The following is a 23,501-nucleotide window of genomic DNA, read 5'->3' on the forward strand; positions in this document are numbered from 1 at the left end:
TTCTTTTATGCCTGGCCAATCAGACCACATATCCCAGGTTCCCTTAGGTAGTTGTGCCACATGACAAGTTATTGTTAGTGGAATGTGAGATGAGTGCCTATTTCAGGCCTGGCCCCTAAGAACCTGTACTCCTTCATGCTCTTTCACCTTCCTTCCCCTGGGTGGATATACTTACTGACAAAGCCCAAAAGAAAGGTGGAGCTGTGTTTCTAATGGAACCTCTAACAGAAATTCAGTGAGTGATATTTCTGGCATTAACAGGTATCAGTTGAGTCTTCTTGTAGTGCAGGCTAGGCACACAATATAGCAAACCTTAATGTTGTCTCCCATTACTGAAAAGCAGCATATCTAATCTGAGAGCAACTCTGTGTAATAGTTTTTCTTTCAAAGTTTGAAAACTGTGTGTACTTTTAGTGCTGGGGTATTGTCAAATAGGCTAAATAAACCATATTGTACAGCCTAATGAATGATCCTTGGCAAAGTAAGAGACTTTTGAAAGAAACAAACACAAGGAGCAAGAATAATCAGAATGAATCAAGAGTACTCAGAATGTTAAAAACCCATAGTTTATTTCAAAGTATAAATTTCAGGCTTGCTGGACAAATCCCACTACAGTTAACACTTAAACAGGTACCAGTCTACTGTACATTTAGGAAAAAAAAGAAGAAAAAAAAACACACAAAAACCTTTAAAACCTAATAAAAATAGGACAACTTGCTATAGCCCAGTTTATATTAGACATTAGGAAGATCTTAACATTGTCGTATTTACACTTTCAACTGCAATAAAGAAAAATCAGAATGCAAGTTTCCTACAAAAAATTTTTTATATTAACTTTGAAATGGCTGATGAAATACTAAAGCCAAGTTTTCCAAAAGGTGTTTGATTGCCCAGTTACCTTATTTACAAACAAAATTAAAAATAAAAAAAAGACAGCATTTAAATATAAATGCTTGGTATTCAGCTGAATCTACAAATTAAAAAACTTACTTAGCATGATAAAACTATTTGTATGGTCCTATTCCTCCCCATTGGCTGGCTCAAGAGAAAAAGATTTTAGGAATTACATAAATCTACCATACTAACAAAACACCTCGTAAGAATTGTTCTAATCTTTTCCTTTGTCCCAAAATGTAAAAAAAGGGGGTGGGAGATGGAGGAGAATGGGACACCTCATTTGCCCAGTAAGGAAGGCAGAATCATACCTTGGTTTTAGATAAAGTTATTTGCAATAATCTAACACTGAGACATGATTTTTCTGGAAATTAGAATAAAACAGGCCAATGACAACAACTGGTCATTAATAAAATAACAAATCAATTATAAGATACTGAAATAACCCAAGGACTTTGCAGTACTCTAACAGTGCTAAGATCATATGTATAAAAGCAAGAGAGGACGATACCACAGGCATTATTTTGTTGATCTTGTATAGTACTGGGAAATTCGTGGAACAAGTTAAATGCATGTCATGCAATATTAACACACACCTTGTTGCATGAATAATAATTTATAAAATATAAACAAAAGAAAACAAAAACTTAGCTAACACTTATGCAATACAGTAAGAGAATTCTGTATGGTGCAGAAATATACCCCTAAGATTCTAAGCTTCTTGCTCTAGGACTTGTTTTTCAAATAAACCTTTCATTTATCTGACAATGGGGGTGGGGAGAATGGGGAACATCTCGCTGTGAGGCAAATGATATCCCAATAAATACCTTTCAAGGTAGAAAGCTCTCTTCACTCTTCTCATTGACTTCTACTGTGTTAAACAGTACACAGTATTCTGTATATTTTTAAAAGTGAGTCCAGAGAAAGAGGGATATAGTTACCTCATCAAGTTAACTGTTAATAACAGATGTTATCTTTATATGTAATTTATAAATTTACTGGCAATAACAATTTTGGAAAGAGGCTTACTCACACTTAAAATAGGATGAAAATTAACACAGTACCAAGTAGAGAGTAACAAACATCTGTTACCTTTAAATGCCACATAACCACCCTACATTTTGGGTTGAAATTTCAGAAATTTCCAGAATTTCCAATAAAGTGACATTTAACACAAGTATTGTCAAGCTAAAAAGTTTAGTAAACTTATCCCAAAATGGGATAAACAAGCTTATTTATAATACTTTCTGAAAAGGTACAACAAAATAAAAAAGATATCATGGGGTGTGAACTGCTACAAAAACTCTGTAATCCGTAACGATTTCTAGCTGAATCTTCCATTCTCTCTTCCAAATAAAAAGTGTCCATCAACAATAAAACCTGTCTCAAAAGACTAGAGTTCTAGCCTACCACCTTTCAGTTAATCCAATATAGCTGCTGTTGCCTACAAATGCCACAGCAGTCTAATTTTCGGAAGCCATTTTATAATATGCTTTTTCCTCAAATAATTACAATATTTCTTTGTACCTTCCTTCCACCATCTGGAATAACAAGTTATTTTACTGTGCCAAAATAAAAGTTAATATTTTAGAGTTACTGTTTGAAAATTTTTTTGACAGAAAACACAGTATACATTAAAATAATGAAATATTTGCATTCAACTGGGTATTCTTCACAGGATTATATAGTGCTACAAAAACTTTAAAAAAAGGACTAGTGACTATAAATAGAAACATTCACCAAAGAAACCATTTCAAGGCTAAGTAGACAAATTGTTATCACATGACAAAAAAAATAAAAAATAAAAAACTATTTTGAACATGAGCTTTCTACTCTGTAGACAGGAATGATCTTGAACACATAATCAACATTGCATCCACTGCAGGTAGAAACATTTATAATGCAGATATCGACAGGTGTTCACATATATTTATCTCCCTTTTGAAATTTTCATTGGCATGACATTGGCAACTTCTTTACCAGCGTCATTAGTCCTAGAATGAGTGATAGCTACATGGTTGGCAAATTTGATTCATGAAAACTTTAATTCTCATTGTGACCTTATTTTCTGAAAGTGAAAGGAAGGTTTTGGAGTATTTATAGTTTGGCAAACTGTAGGCTTTCTTCAGAATCAATCAAACTTCACTCTTAACATGACATACACTGACTGGTGAAAGTCTAAAGACTTTACAACTAGAATGCTTCCAGTTTCAAGCCACCCATGTGGCAAACAAAACATTAATGGGATAGTTCCCTCCTACAATTTCAAGAGGTATAATTTGAGAGGGTAGAAATATGAATTCAAATATGATAAAGGAAGATAAATTATTTCACAAACTCCATGAATTCCTTTCAAAATATTCCCAACCACACTCTCAACCCCAAGTGTACCCAGGAAGTCCTGTCCTCCACTATCTACACTCAACTACCTGATACCATTAGACCTCGCACTCGTACTGAAAATGCAGGACACCTAAGCTGACTTTAACTTTGAAGAGGAAAGGAGATGCACACTAAGTTATACCTAATTGTTACATAAACTGACTCCAAAGAATGTGCTTTAATTTCTATCCAAAGCTGACATAGGATAAATTACACAAAACTTGGCATCATCAAAACAAAGTTAAAAGTTAACAAAAGGAACGATACAAAAGAATAAAGAGATAATGTATCTTTCCCTTTAATATTTTGGCTCACTGTATTTTATAAATTTGACTATTTCCTTTGAAAAAATATTATGCTTTGGGTGATAAAGTAAATTGTAATTGCTTTCATAATTTCTAACACAGTGTGAGCACAGATACTGAAATATGTTAATAAGAAAAGTTTCTTACATAGTACGGTCTTCTCTTGACCTACTTTACATAAAGTTAATTTAAATAGTGACCAAAAATAAAAGCATTTATATTCTTGGGAGAAAATAGCAAGTTAAAAATTTGGAGTTAGATGAAGTAAAGCCACTGATGAGAATACGTATAAAAGCCTTGTTTTAACATTTACTTGAGGGAGTGTGCTATATTTTGTGGTGTTAAAGAAAAAATGAAGGGCTAAAAGCTGAAAGGAAAGAAACAACAATGGACAAATGGCCACCTTTATTTTTGCAGTTAATGTTTAAGGCACAAAATAAATATAAAACCAAGATTAGAAAAGGGAGGGGCCATTTAGATGTTTTTGCCTATTTAACAACCCAGAAGAGACAATAAAAGATAACAGATCCTTTCCTGTGTTCAAATTAACCTATTTTAAGCTCTTGAACCATTTTGCTTTTTATTTTTTTCCTTTGGGTTTTGTTTAGATTCTGTTTAAATCATTTAACTATGAAACTACAGATCCCTTAGTAATAGAATCATGCCAGTTACATACCTCAGATGCTTTGCTCTGTTTACTTTATACTAGAAGAGAGGGAAATTTGAGAATGAAAATGGAAGATTTCACTGCAACAAACATATATAAATAGGAAAAAATAAAACCACACAAACACCCACACATATTATTCCCCAGCCTCAAGACTAAAGGAAGATGCACATTTACATTTCAAAACCTTGAACTTTGAATTGTTCAGGAAAAGGTTCTTGCTTTATGAGCTAAGTTTATTTTATTCTCTGATTATAAACAAACGTAGTGTATATACACATATGTCCAAGAAATCTCGCACAATGTAGATTTTTACAATGGGTATCATGCACAAGATTAAAACAAGACAAAAAAGTGGAACTTTTCAAAGAAGAGAGAAAGGCTCCAAGGTTTAACTGCTCTGGGAAGAAGAGATCACATCCGTTGACTGAGGATCACAGAAAGGTCCAAAACGTCCATAAATATCCTTGGCCCGTACGGCAAAGTAGTATTTGCTGCCAGATACAAACTGGGTCAGAGTGCATGCCATTGGCAAAGGAAGTGCCTTTACCTCTCCAATCTTTTTCCATTGTGAGGGCACAGTGGCACTGGGTTCCTCATGGTAAGCATAGAGATGGTAGCTGTCAACAGTGGCACAGGTTCGATCCACTTCCAGGACACTCCATGACAGTACAATGCCATTTTGACTCTGAACTCGTGCTAACTTCAAGTGCGGCTTCTGAGGCAGAGATGTGCTGGCAGCTTCTGGGGGCAGGCGTGGTGGTTGTGGGGCTTCTGGTAAGGGTGCTGGGTGCACAGGGCGTGGGGGCTCCTAACCAAGAAGAGCCATGTTGATTTATAATGACCACACAAAGGGCTGTTTTTGAGAATTAGAACAAAGACATCCTAGAGATGACTTACTGAGAACATTTTATATTAAAATACAGGGAAATATCAAATATTTGGCAAGTTTTATTTGGTGATGAAGTAAAGCCACTGATGAGAATATGTATGAAAGCCTTTACAGTGTAACCAACTGTACCCCAAACAATGATGCTGAAGTAACCCCTGCTATTCTTTCCAGACCTACAGTTTTCCTTGGAAAATAAAAGCCCTTGCTGATAGGACATCATCTTGACAGATTGAAATAATAATCTACTTCTAACAAAATAATGATTTAATTCTATATGCTACAGCTTCTTTTTTTCGTACAATGTCACATTTTAAAATAATATGTGTCCCTAGCCAGTGTGGCTCACTTGGTGGAGTGTCATCTTGTGCTGTGAAAGGCTGCTGGTTCACTTCCCAGTGAGGGCACATACCCAGGTTGTGCCCAGGTTGGAGTGTGTATAAGTGGCAACCAATCAATGTTTCTCATGTCATGTTTCTCTCACTCCCTCTCCCTTCCTTTCTCTCAAAAATCAATAACATTTTTTTAAAAACTTTAAAAATAAAATATTATGTGTGTCACTCTATCAAATTTGAGTTTTTAACTCTACTTTCATTTTAAAGCTGTTTTTCCATATAAAGATTAGCATATTCTTATAAATAAGAAATAAACACATTTAATAATAAATGGACATTATGTTCTTGATCAGGCTACATGAAATAGGTGACATTTAAATTAGAAAGAGGGAATTCAGAAATACAGAAAAAGTTGTGTACCTTACTGCCAATAGGTAAAGCATGAGAAAAGGTATGGAGATTTATGGGCAAAAACCAGTGTTAACTTTTTACTCAGACATAGGGTTATTTGAAAAAGAAAAGTTAAATTTCGAAAGGTAGGTTAAAGTTAGATAATGAAAAAGGATTAATACTAAGCTTAAGAAGTCAAATTCACTTATCAAACATTGAACATCAGTATTATTATATTTGGGTTTTAAGATTACAGTGACAATTTTTCCAAAAAAGATTCAAGTGAGAGCCAGGAAACAGGGATATAAGTGATTTTTTCCCCCCAAGTGAAACATCATTATTCACTGGCTTTAGGAAAGTGGAATTTTTGGAGTTTTTTGTTAATCCTTACCCGAGGTATTTTTTCTATTGCTTTTCAGAGAATGGAAGGGAGGAAGGGAGGGAGAGACATATCAATGGGAGAGAGACACATCAATTGGTTGCCTCCCACATGCACCTTGACGGGCAGGGAGTGAACCTGTAACCCAGGTACATGCCCTTGACTAGGAATTGATCCCAAGACCCTTCCAAGGCCCGTCTGATGCTCTAACCATTGAGTAAACCGGCCAGGGCTGCTCACTGACTTTAAATTGGAAGTCATGAAACAAGATTTCCTTAACTAAAATTCATTTAACAAAAAATTGTTTTAATATATTTTTTATTAAATGGATAATTTGCAAATATTAAACAGTGAATTCTGTTATAGTCTGATGCCATTTTTTTAATTCCCATGCCTTTTCAAAACTTAGTACCAGAAACATGTACATAAGAACTCAGAAAGGATATGCTGAATAATGTCAAGGAATATAAATCTGCTGAAATTCTTATGCCTAATTGAAAAAAATTCAAACATGTCTGGAAAAAGGTACAACCTCAATTTAAAAGCTAAAATAAATATAAAGTTAAACAGAGAAAAAAATTGAACTTAGATAAAACATTGAAAGCTGAAGAAATAGAAATGAGTTGAGCCCTGGCCAGTGTGGCTCAGTTAGTTGGGCAGCTTCAAATAAAAGGTTTGATTCCCGATCAGGGTACATACATGCCTAGATAGCAGGCTCAATCCCTTGTCAGAGTGTAAGCAGGCGGCAACCAATCAATGTTTCTCTCACATCTATATTTCTCTCTCTCTCTACCTTCCTATCTCTCTAAAATCAATAAAAAAGTATTTTAAAAAGTAAGGCTTATTTGAATGCTAACCATGTGGCCTTAATTCCTAACTCAAATTGTCTTTTTTTCTGAGACTTAATTGTTTTATAAGTAATATTAAATAAACATATAGCTAACAATGTAATAAACAATGGCTAATGCATAACTTGACTAGATGGAGCATAGGAATTTAAGAAGTTTAACAATAAGAAGTTAAAGAATTTTAAAGAATTTAAGAAGTCTAAATGGCCTGTAATATCCCTTCTAGTTCTTAAAATTCTAGGATTCTGAATCTGGTCATGTCCGAAAACTAAGTCAACTGAGTTAGTTATATTTTTGTTGTTGCAATGGCTTTTATTGAAGTTTTATAGGTAAAATAAAGTGATATCAGGAATTTGCTTCAAAATAGCATGTACATGGTTATGGAAATAAGTGGCTGGTAACATAGATGAAATAAGACTGGCCACGCACTAATAATTGTTGAAGATATGTGACAAGTATATAGGAATTGTTACTCTATTTTTTTCTGCATACATTTGAAAATTGCTATTTAAAAATATATTTTAAATTAATTAAAAGAATATTCCTTCTGTGAGATGCATTTTATTCTAGACAATACACATGAATGGAACCCGATAAAAAAAAAAAAATGACCACACACACCACAACTTAGATAGGTTATCAAATTTGCAAAACTATAATGAGATTTTTCCTATACTTTTTATGAAAGACTAATGAATGAAACCAATTATTTATAGATACAAACAACAGTAATGGTATATTTAACACATAGCCCAATAGGGCCAGACTAGAGGGACTGGGATTGGACAGCCTGAGTTATAAAATGGTTTTGCCTGACACTAGCTTGGGTAGTGACACAGAGTAATTACTTAACATCTTTGTGACACAGTATCCTTTTCTATAAGAAATCAATAATCCTCGTAAAGTTGTGAGGGTTAAATTAAAACACATTAAATTAAATTGGAGTGCCTGGTATATTGTAAGTGCTCCATTAATATTATGTTTTCATTGTAGAACAATAAAAATAATAGCTATTTAGAGCACAGGCCCTATAACTTGGGTTTCTACAAAGTATGACCTTGGGCTGCTTAATCAGCTTCTCTGTGTATTAGCTGTCATATCATTAAAAAAAAAAAAGAGAGCAGGAGTCCTAAAGGAGTCCTGTGTGAGAACTAAGTATATTAACAGTGTCTGGCACATAGTAAGCACTTAATAAATGCTAGCCATTATTACATGTAATAAAAAAATGAATGATCCATTATTTGGTAAGAAGTGATATATCTCAATCTCCTCCCTCCTCATAAAGCCGATATATTTCCATTTACATGATATACCAAACCAAATACTGTTATAATTATGTCACAGGATAATGTGACATTATTTTGGAGACTACATTATATCCAAGGGGAAATCTTGTGATTTTCTGTTATCTCTGAATAATGAATTTCGAATACCACTGAATTATTAAAAACAATAAAGTGGCAGCAATATAGCAGAACTGGTATAATTTTTGAAGAAAAGAATAAAGTTATAGAGTATCAAAAAATTATTTTTAAAATATGCTTTTTAATCTCCAAAATATTTTTAATTTAACCATGAGTTAAAATGGTCTATCTCTTTCATTTCACATGCTCTATCTGTGGACTCTTTTTATATATTATAAGCCACCATAAGCTCTATGATCCTTGACAACTATCATCTTTAGGAACATTTGTTCATAATGATAAGATCTAGTCTCTTAAATAAACTTCTGCAGGAAAAACAGAAGAACTGTCATTTCCTTTTGATATAACTACTTTAAAGAAAAATAAGATCTGACAGTTTCATAGCTAAGAATTTTGTAGTCACAATTAACACTTACAGTGTGCACCTGTGGTGGTCGATGATGCACTGTGAGCTGAGGTCCTGGGGATCCCAGGGCTATTCCGTTGTTTACAACATATGTAGTTGCTTGAGGCACTCGAACTGTGACACCTACAAAAGAAAATAAATTACAATACTATTTTAAGTTTGGCAGAACACTGATTATACACCTGAAGTCAGTAAAATTATATTTTAAAATATAAAAAGAAAAATACTTCTAACCTAGAAGTCTACATTCAGCCAAAGTATCATTCCAGCATGAAGACAAAGAAGTTCTCATATATGCAAACAACAACAAAAATCTACTTAAGTAGCCACCAGCGGATGTGTATCACAAATATAAAAGAGAAAATAAAGAGGAAAACAGTAGACACAGGAACAAGAGTTCCTGCACAGGAGAGAAATAAATAGAATCCCTACTAAAAGGAATATGAGCAAAATCCCAGAACACTGGAAAACTGGTGGCTCACATGTAGAAGGCAAACAGCCCAGAATGAAGCAGTGTGACTTTAAGGACAGGTAAAATAAAGCTATCTCCACAAAAGTTCTGCTGTCTCGTTTGTTTTGTTTTTAAATATGTTCTTACTGGATTTAGAGAACGAGAGAGAGGGCTGGGAGGGAGAGAGAAACATTGATCAGTTGCCTCCAGTAAGCATCCAGACTGGGGACTGAACCTACAGCCTGGGCCTGTGCTCTGCCCAGAAATGGAAAAAGTGGCCTTTTGGGTGCACAAGTCGATGTTCAGCCAATTGAGCCAAACTGGTCAGGTTATGTCTTCTTCACTACAAAAAAATGGAAATAAGAAAAAAAAAGAAAGAAAAAACCCTACTAAGTTATTCCTGCCTTCTGTTATGAAGTTCTCTTGCTCTCCATGTCCTCTGCTAATTAACTATGGATACTCACTTTACCCAATAGGAAATGTTTTAACATACATCAGGGCAACAGAAGCAGAAAATTTAGAGCTACCTACTTCCCCAACCATAAACCCTGACATATATTCAGTACCTGGCCCATACTATAATTCTGCCAAGTACTCTGATGTCAATTAAAATATATGTTTTTAAAAAGAGTGATATACTGAGCACAGAAAACAGAACCAAACAGATAGAGGAAAGAATTAGTGATATCGAAGATAGGAATCAAGAAATGATGCAGAGGAAAAGAAGAAAGACCTGAGAATAAAGAAAAATGAAAAGAGCTCGATGAGACCTATTTGACTTCATCAGAAAAAGCAGGCATTGCAGAGGAGAAAGAATGAGGGCATGGAACGGAGAGTCTTATTAAAACAAATAATAAATGAGAATTTCCGAAATCTAAGGAAAGAACTAGATCCTCAAATCCAAGAAGCAAACAAATCACCTAGTTACTTCAATCTAAAGAGGGCCTCTTCCGAGGCACCTGGTATTGAAGCTGTCAAAAATTAATGACAAAGAAAAAATTCTCAAAGTAGCCAGGGAAAAGGAGGAAGTGACCTACAAAGAAAAACCCATCACAATTTCATCCAACTTCTCAGCAGAAACTCTATAAGACAGAAAAGAGTGGAACCAAATATTCAGTGAGAAATTACCAGCCAAAAATAATATATCCAGCAAAATTATCCTTTAAATATGAAGGAGAAATAAAGATGCTCCCAGGCATACAGAAGCTGAGGAGTTATCACTAGAAAACCTCCAATGCAGGAAATAATCAAGGGGTTTTATTCTACCCATTGAAACAAAGAAAATAAGGTCATAATACTATGAGTAAAATCACCAAAAAACTTAAAGCATAAACAATGATAATTTGTGACAACAAAAACATAAAGGGGAGGAAGCTAAAGGTCTGAACTGGCAAAGGAAGATGAAGATCAGATGCACTCAAAAGGAACAAAACTATGGTACATATGCAACTTTATTTTTATAAACCTAATGGTAACCACACAAAAAAGATCCCCAAACCAGGCCATATAGATTAAAAAGAGAGGAAAGATGTATGGAATGTCACCAAACAAAAGCAACAGACAGAAACATAAAGGAAAAGAACCAATGGAGGCACGGAACTACCTGAAAACAAAAGATGAAACGGCTATGGAAATCTTCATACATCAATAATTACCCCAAATGTAAATGGTCAGAAATCACCAATAAAGAGGCACAGAGCAGCAGAATGGATACAAAAAAAAACCACAAAAAAAAACAAACCAAAAACCACCCCAACCATATGCTGCCTTCAAGAGACGGGGAGAAGGGAGTACTAATATAAGGTAATAGGAGAACATGTGACTCTGGGTGGAGGATATACAGATCTTGTAACATAGAAACACATACTTAAAACCTGTATGTTCATGTTAACCAATATCACCCCAATCAATTTAATAAAAATTATTTTTTGAAAGAAATTTCATTATTGCATGATCCTTAAATAGTTAAATTTGTCCTACCTATTAAGTTTTGGAAAATTAAAGATTTTTACTGAAACCTACATAAGTGGCAAAACTATACAGAAAAACGTAAAGGAAGGATGATAGTTACCTCTGATGGAAAGGGAGAGAGATGCAATTAAGGAAGGACATAAAACAGGCTTATAAAATTCTGATAAAGCTTATTTCTTAGCCTGGTGGAGAGTTCAATGGTGGTACACTTTATTATTTTTATTTTATCTTAAAAGCTACTCCAACTACATGCTGAAGAACTTACAACTTGTGCCATATACAAGAAAAGAGTCTCTTACTATTTTGGGGATTGACCTGCCGAACAGCAGGAGCCTGCATGACAGTCCCTCGCAGGGGAGCCTGAGCTGTTGGTGCAGGAAGAGTTGTATAAACCACTTGGTTTGCAGGAGCTCTTGGTACAGAAAGTCTCGTGGTCACCTGAGATGCTGGACGATGTGTTACATTCACAGTGGTTGGAGCTAATCAAAAGCAGAAAAATATAATAAGAATACAGTACAATCTATGTTAAATGAAGAGTATTAAATGTTAATTAACTTTGTACTAACTCTAATAATAGAGATATAGAGACAACAGTCTCCTTTTGCAATCTTGATAAAGCCAACCAAAATTAATAATACCCTGTTTCCCCAAAAATAAGATAGTGTCTTATATTAATTTTTTCTCCCAAAGTTGCATTAGGTCTAATTTTCAGGGGATGTCTTATTTTTGGGAAAACACGGTATTACTACAAACTTCAGAGTAAAAAAGCATCTCAACTCTGTCCAATGCCCTTTCCACTTTTTTGTTTTTCCTCACCTGAGGATATTTTCTCCATTGATTTTTAGAAATTGGAAGGGAGGGAGAAAGGAAAGAGAAAAAAGAGAAACATTAATGTGAGAGAGTCCCACTGATTGGCTGCCTCCTGCACATGCCCTGACTAGGGCCAATGATTGAACCTACAAACCAGATATGAGCACTTGACTGGGAATGAACCCGAGACCCTTTCGTGTATAGACGGACACTGTGAGCCACAATGGCCAGAGTGCCCTTTCCACTCTTTAATTTGACTACTTAAAAAGCATGGAAGAAAAGGTTTAGACTCAAAATTACTAACTTATAGGAGTTACTTAAAAGAGCAGATTTTCCCTCTCTATGTTAAAATGTTCTTAGCAGAGTGGAATTTTAGGCTCTCCAGACTATCTGCAAATGAGTATAATCCAAGAGTAACTCTATTTCCACAGTTCAAGAAACTGGTTGGATATTATAACTGACATTTTCTTTAGGTGAGCCAAACCATCTCTATATTCAAAACAATAAAATATCCATTAAAATACACACTTCTTCCTTCTCTACTCTGGCATTCTTCCTAACCTATGGCACAAGAACATTAATCTCTTGAGTGATGTTAATATATATTTATCAATACTGATTCCTAAATGTTCACGCACAGCATGGACTACAATTATGATTTTAGGAGTTAGCTTCTTGTTAATAACTCTCTGAATTAGAAACACATTTTACAAATAACCATGTATTAACTTATAATAAAAACAATAAATCTTTCATATAAAAAATGGGTTCTATAAGTAGGATAAATTTGGAGGTAAATGCTGGGTACAACAAAGATAAAAAGGTTTCTTTACTAAAGACTCCTTAGCCTTTATATATCCTAATTTTTTGAGTTAGAAAATGAAGACAGTCTTTGGTCCCCATTTTTGTTACCTATACTGCACCTGGGTTTACATAATAATATTTCTTTCTGCCAAGACCGGTTTGGCTCAATGGATAGAGCATCGGCTTGGGGACTGAAAGGTCCCGGGTTCGATTCCGGTCAAGGGCATGTACCTTGGTTGCGGGCATATCCCCAGTAGGGGGTGTGCAAGAGGCAGCTGATCAATGACTCTCTCTCATCGATGTTTCTGACTCTCTATCTCTCTCCCTTCCTCTCTGTACAAAATCAATAAAATATATTTTTTTTAAAAAATATTTTTCTAAATTAGGTAACTGTCATTTTAATTTCACTGGAAACAATTCCATGTGAGTTCAATGTTTTCCTTAATGAAAATTGTAATTATGTACACATTTTGCAGATAAATCTATATATAAGCAATAGCTTATTGTATGAAGAAAAACTGTCTTGATTGTATTCCAAACAGTTTAGGAGACAGAGGCTATACCTTAAAAATTTGTGACTTACAGCTTCTTAAAGATGCAAATAAAATATTAGTGTTATATCTCCTAATGATAGTGTTAAGCCACTTTAAACTAGTTCAAGTTAAAAATTATTTTTAAATTCTTATTTAATTAGTCAATTATAACTTTCTTGGTTATAATCAGAATGCATCATTACACCCATCCTTCCTAAGAAAGGATATTCATTTCTGCTGTTTTCAGTAGCAAATGACAAAGGCATAGAGTTAAAGCCTTCTATATAACCATTCTATAAGTGCTGCTAGTTAACGGCAGGAAACCTAAGTTATACAGCATTCAAAAGGCAAGGTATCTTCAAAATAACAGTAAGAATTTTTTGTCTAATCTTTCCACTTGATTCCATAGTCCTGTTTCACTGTAGATAAAACTAAAGCCTTGGTTTAATGACTCAGCAAAGTTTACCTGTAGGTAGTAAGTGTATTGTTGTCTGAGATGGCCCACTTGTTGGCACCCCAGATGGTTGAAGAGGTGGTGCTGGCTGGATAGGTTGTAACGGTCGAGACACAGACTGAGAAGAATTCATGGCTGACACAGAAGTGTGAGTTAGCTTTTTAGTGTCTGTTAATTAAAAGTGAGACATTATGATTATTGATAGAAAAAAATTAGAAATACAGGATTTCCTTTAGGGGTAAAATTTATTTTGCCTGCCACCAAGTCACATTTAAAGCTTACAAAACAATTTCTTTCTATTTAACTATGTGTATTTGTCAATTTGAAAACCAAGTCAGGACCTTAAATAACTCACTGTTGTACTATCACAGATCCTGATTAAAATGTACAAAAATACAGTTTTATGTTTTGACTTTTTAATAAAACAATCCATTTTCTGAACACAATTCAATATCATGTCAATTATAATAATTTCATTTCCTCCATTAATCTCTATGTAAATAATACATATGTACTATATATATAATATTTATATATAATATATATACATATAGAGAGCGAGCGCAGGCGTATGCAAGCTATACCAAGGAGATTCTCCTAGACAAATACCTATAAACTGATGAAATTTTCACCAAAGATCTTGAATTCCAATTACTCTGTTGTTGATTCTCTTGCTTAACACTGATAGCTATTTATACTATCTAGTCCTTAAAATATAATACACATATACACATAGAGTGTCTATCTCAAAAAGTCTACAACAGCCTATGAAATTAATGTTTGCATCTCAGAAAAAGTCCTTGAAAATAGGTAACCACTATATGGTGTATTATAAAGAGGGTAAGCCAAAACCTCTGCTATCCAAAATGATTCCCACTGATTTCTGTCCTATGGAATTCTAAAATGTAAATAAATTTCTATGTAAACAAAATTATAAATTGTAAATAAAATTTAAGGGTTTAGCAAGTAAAATTTTAATTGGGTGCTGATGGAGAACAATGCACTCAGAATAAGATAATTTAAGGTACATTCAAATGTGAAAATGGAAACAGTCCCCGTGAGGCAGAGATGCTAGAAAGAGAAACTGCAAGACCACGTGATAATAAACGTCGTTTCCCTTTTAATTCAGAATAACTCTACCTGTGTCTTCTCAAAAATAACCTGATTTATTTTTGCCCTCTAGGAATTCATTATACTTAACTTGTCTATGAAATAATAGTGAAAAAATTACAGATAACCTGAAACTTTTTAATAGCAATACTGGTAGAATTCAACCTTGACAAATGATGGTATAAAAGTTCCAAAATTAGAGCAGTTTTATACCAAAAAAATCTGACTTTCCTTTCCCATAATCAATTGTATAACCACTTAATTTTGTTTTCTTAAAACCAAATTAACCATTTTACCCCCTAAAATGCAATTTTTTAAATGTTTAGGTTAAAATTTAATGTCTTTAAGGTAATAATTAACTTAGTACCTGATGATACTAGATTTTCCACATGAATTATAGAATTATCACCAGAGCTATGTTCATGAACAAAGTTATTTTGTGCATTCAAATAAGTTTGAAAATTACTTTATATTTTGAATCATTGAAAATTACATTATAAATTAGCAGGGTAAAGGCTTAGAGAAGTCTGTATTAAGAAAAAACATTAGGGGGGCAGGGGTGGGATAGAGGGAGTCAATGAGGAGAAATAAAAATTCAACAATAAAAATTAATTTAAAAAAAAAAGGAAAAAATAATTTTGTTTACTAAGCATTTACCAAGCATATTTAACCATGGAACTTTTTATTCATAGAATGCCTATTAAAAAGCAGAAGAGCTAAAACCGGTTTGGCTCAGTGGATAGAGCGTCGGCCTGCAGACTGAAAGGTCCTGGGTTCAATTTCGGTCAAGGGCATGTACCTTGGTTGCGGGCACATCCCCAAGGGATGTGCAGGAGGCAGCTGATCGATGTCTCTCTTTCATCAATGTTTCTAACTTTCTATCCCCTCTCCCTTCCTCTCTGTAAAAAATCAATAAAATGTTTTTTTAAAAAGCAGAAGAATAATGTGGAATATTGGGTAATATCTATCTAATACTATTTCTAAATATAACTCAGAGCAATATTGGGGTGTGCGTGCTTTCTAATATTACTTTCATTTTCTTTTAAATAACACTAAAGGAAATTAATTCAAATAACCAAATTAAGTTTATATGCACTTAAAAGTACCTAGATAAAAACACACACGCACAACACCATTTAGGGTCAGAAGTCCTGGGTTGAATTTCCACCTCCCTTACTGACTCATACTCTATCAATCTACCCTCAACTCTTAAGTGGGTATTGCATATTTGTTTCAAGGATCAGGTGAAATAACAGACGTAAAAAGAGAGATGTTCCATAAGAAATTTCTCCTAATTGCTCCATTTTCTACTATGCCTTTTCATATTAACCCAAGATTTGATTTCTATTTTTTAATTCTAATCTAAAAAACTCTCATCCTAGAAAGAATACATATACACCAAGAAAAAACTATGTTCACTGAGTATTATATTGGTTAAGAGAAAAAAATGGCACCAAAGCATCACTTAGTATGATTACTTATATTTAAATACCTTGTGAAGCTCCACTCTCTTCATCATCCATTGTAAGATCAATGACACCACTTGAATCACTTCCTGTGGCTTTTCCACTCTGAAAAACAACACACTTTTATTTTGCAAAAGAAACTTTGGCAAAAAAGGAAAAATGAAATAATGCTGAGGAGAAACGAGGGTAATGGGTAACATGGTTCAATGACTGCATGACTTCCTCTTGTGTACAAGACTTGATACACCTGAGGGGCAACAGGCTATACCATGTAGCCTCGTGTGCAGTAAGCAAGCTCTACCATCTATTGTAGTTTGTGTGAGTATTCTCTATGATCCCCTAATGACGAGTTTCCCAGAAGGAATCTCAGTTAAGTGGAGCATGACTGTAAATGCTAACCATAATACCTTTGATATATTACACTGCAGATTAACTAAGATCAATTTTTCATCTGCAAAACTCCAATTTTGTGAAGTTAAAACTATTTCTTGAGGTTACAAAAATGCAGGCCCAATCCCAAGACAATGATATAAATTCTAAGTCCTACAATTATAAACCTTCCTATGACAATGATTTTATAGAAAGTGACTTGTTAACAAACACGACAAATCTGTAAAAATTCATATTAAAAGTACTTAACAAAGCCTCAAAGAATGTAACAGAATCTAGTCACCACAATATACCTCTAAGGGACACATTTCAAAATTTACTAAATTTTATATTTATCAAAAATTCCCCACAGTGAGCCAGTGGCCAGCCCCGCCCGTCTACTTCAACACTAAAAGCAGCTCTTGATGCGGTTGAAGGCGGAGGCCTGAGGCCCACACCGGCCTGGCCTGAGTCCCCATAGCCTGGCCTTCATCCCCGGGAGCCTCTCCGCTTCTTCTACCGCGGCAAGCCCAAGGTGGCTGCCTCACCCCACCCCCACTCCACCTCATCCCATCTCACCCCACCCCCACTTCACCCCACCCTACCCCCAACCCCACTTCACCTCGCCCCACCCCCACCCCACCTCACCCCCACCTCACTTCTCCCTACTTCACCCCACCCCACTCCACCCCACCCTTCACCTCACCCCACCCCCACCCCACCTCACCCCACCCCCACCCCACCTCACCCTACCCCACACCCCCGCCAACCTCCAGCTCGCTCTGCCTCTACCTCCAATCCCGCCTCTGTCTCCAATCCTGGAGCTCTGTGAGCTGGAGATCAGAATTAAGAGGCAGGAGATTAGGATTAAGGAGCCGGAGCTGTTTACCATCACTGTGGACAGCTTCGACTCCCAGCCCTTTGCGTGGCTGTGCGTGGCTGTGCGTGGCTGTGCGTGGCTGTGCGTGGCTGTGCGTGGCTGTGCGTGGCTGTGCGTGGCTGTGCGTGGCTGTGTGTCTCTGTGCGGAACCACCGCGGGGCTGCCCCGGCCCACCCTTGCCTGCCTTGGCTCCCCTTCCTGAGCTGCGTGCCCTCCTACCCCTTCCCCCACAATATGGCCTCGGGCTCAGACTCCAGCACCCCTATAAGTACCTGATCCCAAATCGGTCCTCCCGGACTCCCCAGTCCTGTATTTCAACCAACTCTGTTCCCCACCACAAATCTGGAGGTCACCGACCTTTTGTCCCCAAGTTCTCTTCATCCTCAGAGTTTTCTGGACTCAGAGCCCCCAAACCAGGAACGCCTACCGCCACACGGCCTTTGTGAGCTTTAAGCCTCCTGCACAGTAATACTAGCTCCCCTGGAGCTCCACCCACCACAGGTCACTCCCTGTAGACCTGGAGGTTTAGTGTTTATATTACACTTGGCGACCTGATGGGAGGCGGGGGAAGTAGGTGAGGGTCAGTTAAAGAGTCTGCAGGGAGCAGATGAGAATAGTGCAATATCCAGGGGATCCTCAAGATAACAACAACAAAATCAACAACAAAAATTACTAGACAAATATGCAAAGACCACAATACAACCAAAGACAAAAGGTAGTTAACAGAAAATGGTTCCAAGTGAAGCCAGATTTTGAATTTAGCAAAGACTGCAAAGTAGCTGTTAAATAAAATATTCAAAGGCCCTAGCCAGTTTGGCTCAGTGGATAGAGCATCTGCTTGCGGACCAAAGGGTTCTCGGTTCAATTCCCATCAACCAAAGCTACTATGGTTACAGGTTACAGGCTCCTCCCTGGCCTAGGCCCTCCTTGGGTGCATGTAGGAGGCAACCAATTGATATGTTTCTTTCACATGGATGTTGTCTTTCCCTCTCTCTTCCACTCTCTCTAAAAATCAATGAAAAAGTATTCTCGGGTGAGAGAGAGAGAGCGAGAAGAGAATTATATATTAATGAGTGTGGAATTAAGTAGAAACTGAAAAACAAAAATAAAAGGGAAACAGGAGAATTAAGATAAAAATTTTTTTAAAATATATTTTATTGATTTTTTACACAGAGGAGGAGAGAGGGATAGAGAGTTAGGGAACATCGATGAGAGAGAATTATCAATTAGCTGCCTCTTGCACACCCCCTACTGGGGATGTGCCCGCAACCACGGTACATGCCCTTGGCCGGAATCGAACCTGGGACCTTTGCTCTACCACTGAGCCAAACCAGTCCCGGCAAGATAAAATGTTTTTAAAAACCCCAAAAGATTAACACAAAATAAAGGGAGAAAAAAAGAAACATAGAAATAAAATTTAGATGAAACCAATTTTTAAAATTATAAAGCAGACCAGCTGAAACCGGTTTGGCTCAGTGGATAGAGTGTCGGCCTGAGGACTGAAAGGTCCCAGGGTTCGATTCTGGTCAAGGGCATGTACCAGATGTTGAGGGCACATCCCCAGTAGGGGGTATGCAAGAGGCAGCTGATCGATGATTCTCTCTCATCGATGTTTCTAACTCTCTATCCCTCTCTGTAAAAAATCAATAAAACATACTTAAAAAAAAAAACACAGCGGATCTAACTACAACCATATTAATAATTGTACCACGTGTACACTAAAATTTCCTATAAAAAAACTGGGATTGTCACATGAGATAAGATATAAAGAAATGTTGTTTCTTTCTCCTAGGCATATACTTTAAGTATAAAGACATAAATACACTGAAAAATATATATATATATAAAAAAGCTGCTGTGACCATGTAAATATTAGCCAAGATACAAAGAGGGAAACTTCATAATGATAAAATGGCCTATTTGTCTATTACTTCAATAAATTTGGTAGCCTTCATGTCATGTTTTGATGCTCTATTGTAAGATGCATATTTTCTTATAATGTATACTCTTTAATAGGACAAGAAGGTCTATAATAAAATCTAATCTGCTATATTTTTATTGGTCATAACCTGACTTATTATCTATTATTACATATTACAGGCAGTTCCCTGGCTATGTTTTCTTCTTGAGAAATAAAATTGGTAATTATTTCAATAATTAATAGCAATTATAAGATTACTATAGGCCCAGTGCACGAAATTCATGCACAGAGGGATTGTGTCCCTCAGCCCAGCCTGCACCCTCTCCAATCTGGGACCCCTCGAGGGATGTCCGACTACCCCTCTCACAATCCAGGACTGTTGGCTCCCAACTGTTCGCCTAACTGCCTTCCTGATTGCCCCTAACCACTTCTGCCTGCCAGCCTGATCACCCCCTAACCACTCCCATGCCAGCCTGATTGATGCCTAATTGCTCCCCTGCCAGCCTGTTTGCCCCTAACTTCCCACCTCTGCCAGCTGGTTATCCCAACTGCCCTCACCTGCTGGCCATCTTGTGGTGGCCATCTTGTGTCCACATAGGGGCAGGATCTTTGACCACAGGGGGGCAGCTATCTTGATCTTGTGTGTTGGAGTGATGGTCAATCTACATATTACTCTTTTATTAGATAGGATAGAAGCCTGGTGCACGAGTGGGGGCCAGCTGGTTTACCCTGAAGGGTGTCCCGGATCAGGGTGGGGGTTCCCTTGGGACATGGGGTGGCCTGAACAAGGGGCCTGTGGAGGTTTGCAGGCCAGCCACGCCCCCTGGCTACCCAAGAGGAGGCCCTAGTATCTGGAATTTATTTACCTTCTACAATTGAAACTTTGTAGCCTGGAGTGGAGCCAAGAAGTGGCCGGCAGCCATTTCTGTTTGGATTTGTTTACCTTTTATAATTGAAACTTTGTAGCCTTGCGTGGAGGCTTAGGCTGGTAAGGGCAGGTGGAAAGCTTGGCTTCTTCCAGACCAGCAGAGGAGGGAAGTTGGGGGCAATCAGGCCTGCAGGGAAGGACAGTTGGGGGGAGACCGGGCCTGCAGGGGAGGGCAGTTAGGGGCAATTGGGCTGGCAGGGGTGCAGTTAGGCATCAATCAGACTGGCAGGGGAGTGATTAGGGGTGATAGGCAGAAGCAGTTAGGGGCAATCAGGCAGGCAGGCAGACGAGCAGTTGGGAGCCAGCAATCCCAGTTTGTGAGAGGGATCCCAGATTGGAGAGGGTGCAGGCTGGCTGAGGGACACCCTCTACCCCCCTTCTCCTGGCACCCGGTGCACAAAATTCTCTAGTATTAAATATATTAATGATACAATATATTGTGTGAAATGAGATATGTGAATAAAATATATGTTATAATAATACATTTTACATGAAATATGTTGACAAATAATTATTAGGAGGACATTAGAGAAATTTCATTCAGTGACTACAAAAAAGATAATATTTTACATATTTAAAGAGTTCCTAACTAGGTCTGATTAAACAACAACCATTTCATACTGGCCATTCAGATTTCTTTAACTCTACTAACTTTAAAGATTTCTTACAGAAAAAAATGTTAGTCATAAGTAATCAGAAAGGGATATTCTAAAGAATCACAGGCTATTTCACACTATTTTTTATTTGTCACTTAGGCAAATAGCTGGACTGTCAATTATATAAGCCAAGCAGTTAGTCAATATAATAAACTAACATTATTTCTAGGAGAATTACTAAGCAAAGAAAGTCAGTTCTTGTACAATATTACAGAGAAGCTGTTTGGAAATATTTGAAGAGTTGTAAAGAACACAGAATAATTTTCATTGTATTAAAGAATATTGGTAGAAATCCATTCTTTCATGGACTATTAGAATTTTAATTTAAAACAGAAGGAAAATCTTACCTGTGATGTGCTATCAGCTGCTTTCTTAACAGAAGTATCGATTGTTTTGTTTGTCTGGCTTTCTGAGGAGTCAAAATTTAAAAAGTCAGCCATTTTTAAAAGCACCTAAAAATGTGAAAAGTTGGGTTGTGCTTTATATACATAAACATGCATCCGTACATGTACACACACACACACACACATACACACACACACACACTTATAATTTAAATAACTATAAGAGATTTGTTACCCAGCATGAACCTCTCTCTAGGCTAAGTGTTAATTATTCAAAGGAACAAACTGATGGTGGCCAAATGGGATGAGGGTTGGGTGAAAAAGCTAAAGGGACTAAGAAATACAAATTGGTAGTTACAAAATAGTCATAGGGATATAATATATATTGTAGGGAATATAGTCAATAATATTGTAATAACTATGTATAGTACCAGGTGGTTACTAAACTTATCAAAGAAATCACTTCATAAATTATATGATTGTCTAACCACTATTCTATAACTGAAATTAAGATAAAATAATATTGAATGTTAACTATAATTGAAAAAAAAGAATGCATACAAAATGTAGTTAAAAGAAGTGTTTAAAAGATTTTAAATGCAGATACAATCAAGCTCTCCTTTTGCAATACTTCAAAGTACACATGTATACATACATAATCATATAATATGTCATAGGGAAAAATATAAAACAAAAAACAATCAAGTATTGTGTAGTAAACTATAAAGGGCAGAACCTATTTTTAAACTGTTCAAATTTGGAAGATGTGAGTGATGAGCATACAAATGGGCAGGGAAAATATCTGATGTTTATTTTCCTCTTTTAAGTATATATTAGGTGAATTATATACTTTAAAATAAATTCATTCTATTCATATAATCCTGAAATGTATTATAAAATAATGCTTGCTACAAAGCCTAAATAAAAAATTCATCCATATTAGAAAAATTCCTAAAAGTTAAATATGAATGCTAGCCTCTCACTAAAAACAATCTCTCTCTCAAATCCCATTTTAACAACATAATTTCTTATGTAACTAAAAGCTCACTAAAAATAACCTGCAGAATATTTTATTTATTTTGTTTTTCCAATAATGCTAGCCACTTCTACAAACAAACATAAAAGATCCATTATCTACAGATCATTAGTAAGCTTTCTTTTCTATTATTTAATCTAGACACTGACTTACCAATTCTTGGGGTAGTAGTGCTGCTCTGTTCTGCAGGAGATGAAGTACTAAAAGCAGAAATTGGAATTTTCATCTGTATAGGACCACGATTATTTGATGTACTGTAGAGTCCTGATGGGCCTACTGTGGGTAAAGAAGTCCTTGTGGCTTGTACAATAGAGTGTGCTGTTGGAACAGCCTGTACAGCAAGTGTTGTTCCTAATGGTGCAGCACTAGCAGGAGAGTTCCTTTGAATACTAGAACTGGGCACAGAAGTAACGTTGTTTGGTTTAGTGGGATTTGGCAAGGATGGCAAGGATACTGGATTTTTGGTGAGACTGCTCACTGTAGGTGGGCTCTGTACAGAAATGAATTCAACGTTGCCAGATGGTTGATTAGTTACTAAAGTCCCAGGATGGCTCTGTAGGAGTTGAGGTTGGGAGGATACTGCAACAGGTACATGCAAAATCACTGGTAATGATTGTAAAGATATTGTAGGCTGGGGATTTCCACTAGGCACCTGCGTAGTAGCAACTACTGTAGCTGTGCTGGGTGCAGGAAGAATTGGTGTCAGAGAACCCGAAGTCACTGGAGTCTGCAATTTAGGTTGACTACTGACAACTGTTGGAGGAGTGATGAGATTGGTTGAAGACACTATAGAAAGAAAAAAGAAATCTCAGTTTAAATGGCTATCTCCATTTATCAGCTAGGATAACA

The 23,501-nt window shown here is 36.3% G+C and overlaps 1 protein-coding gene across 3 annotated transcripts in view; it reads right to left on the reverse strand.

Annotated features, from left to right (window-relative positions):
• Nucleotides 1-544: 544 nt before the first annotated feature.
• The window catches only part of ATF7IP (activating transcription factor 7 interacting protein), a 92,207-nt gene continuing 69,250 nt past the window's right edge, over nt 545-23,501 (reverse strand). For all 3 annotated transcript variants that reach the window (XM_084877901.1, XM_084877902.1, XM_084877903.1), the window contains exons 9-15: nt 22,806-23,438; nt 21,620-21,681; nt 16,545-16,623; nt 13,955-14,110; nt 11,641-11,820; nt 8,930-9,042; nt 545-5,059 (exon numbers count right to left, since the gene is read on the reverse strand). In XM_084877901.1, coding sequence (XP_084734027.1) covers nt 4,640-5,059; nt 8,930-9,042; nt 11,641-11,820; nt 13,955-14,110; nt 16,545-16,623; nt 21,620-21,681; nt 22,806-23,438 — 1,643 coding nt within the window. In that variant the 3' untranslated portion in view covers nt 545-4,639. The remainder of the gene's footprint in view (nt 5,060-8,929; nt 9,043-11,640; nt 11,821-13,954; nt 14,111-16,544; nt 16,624-21,619; nt 21,682-22,805; nt 23,439-23,501) is intronic.

Source organism: Pipistrellus hanaki (genome assembly GCF_964339955.1).
Source record: "Pipistrellus hanaki genome assembly, chromosome: 3".
Classification (NCBI taxonomy): Eukaryota; Metazoa; Chordata; class Mammalia; order Chiroptera; family Vespertilionidae; genus Pipistrellus; species Pipistrellus hanaki.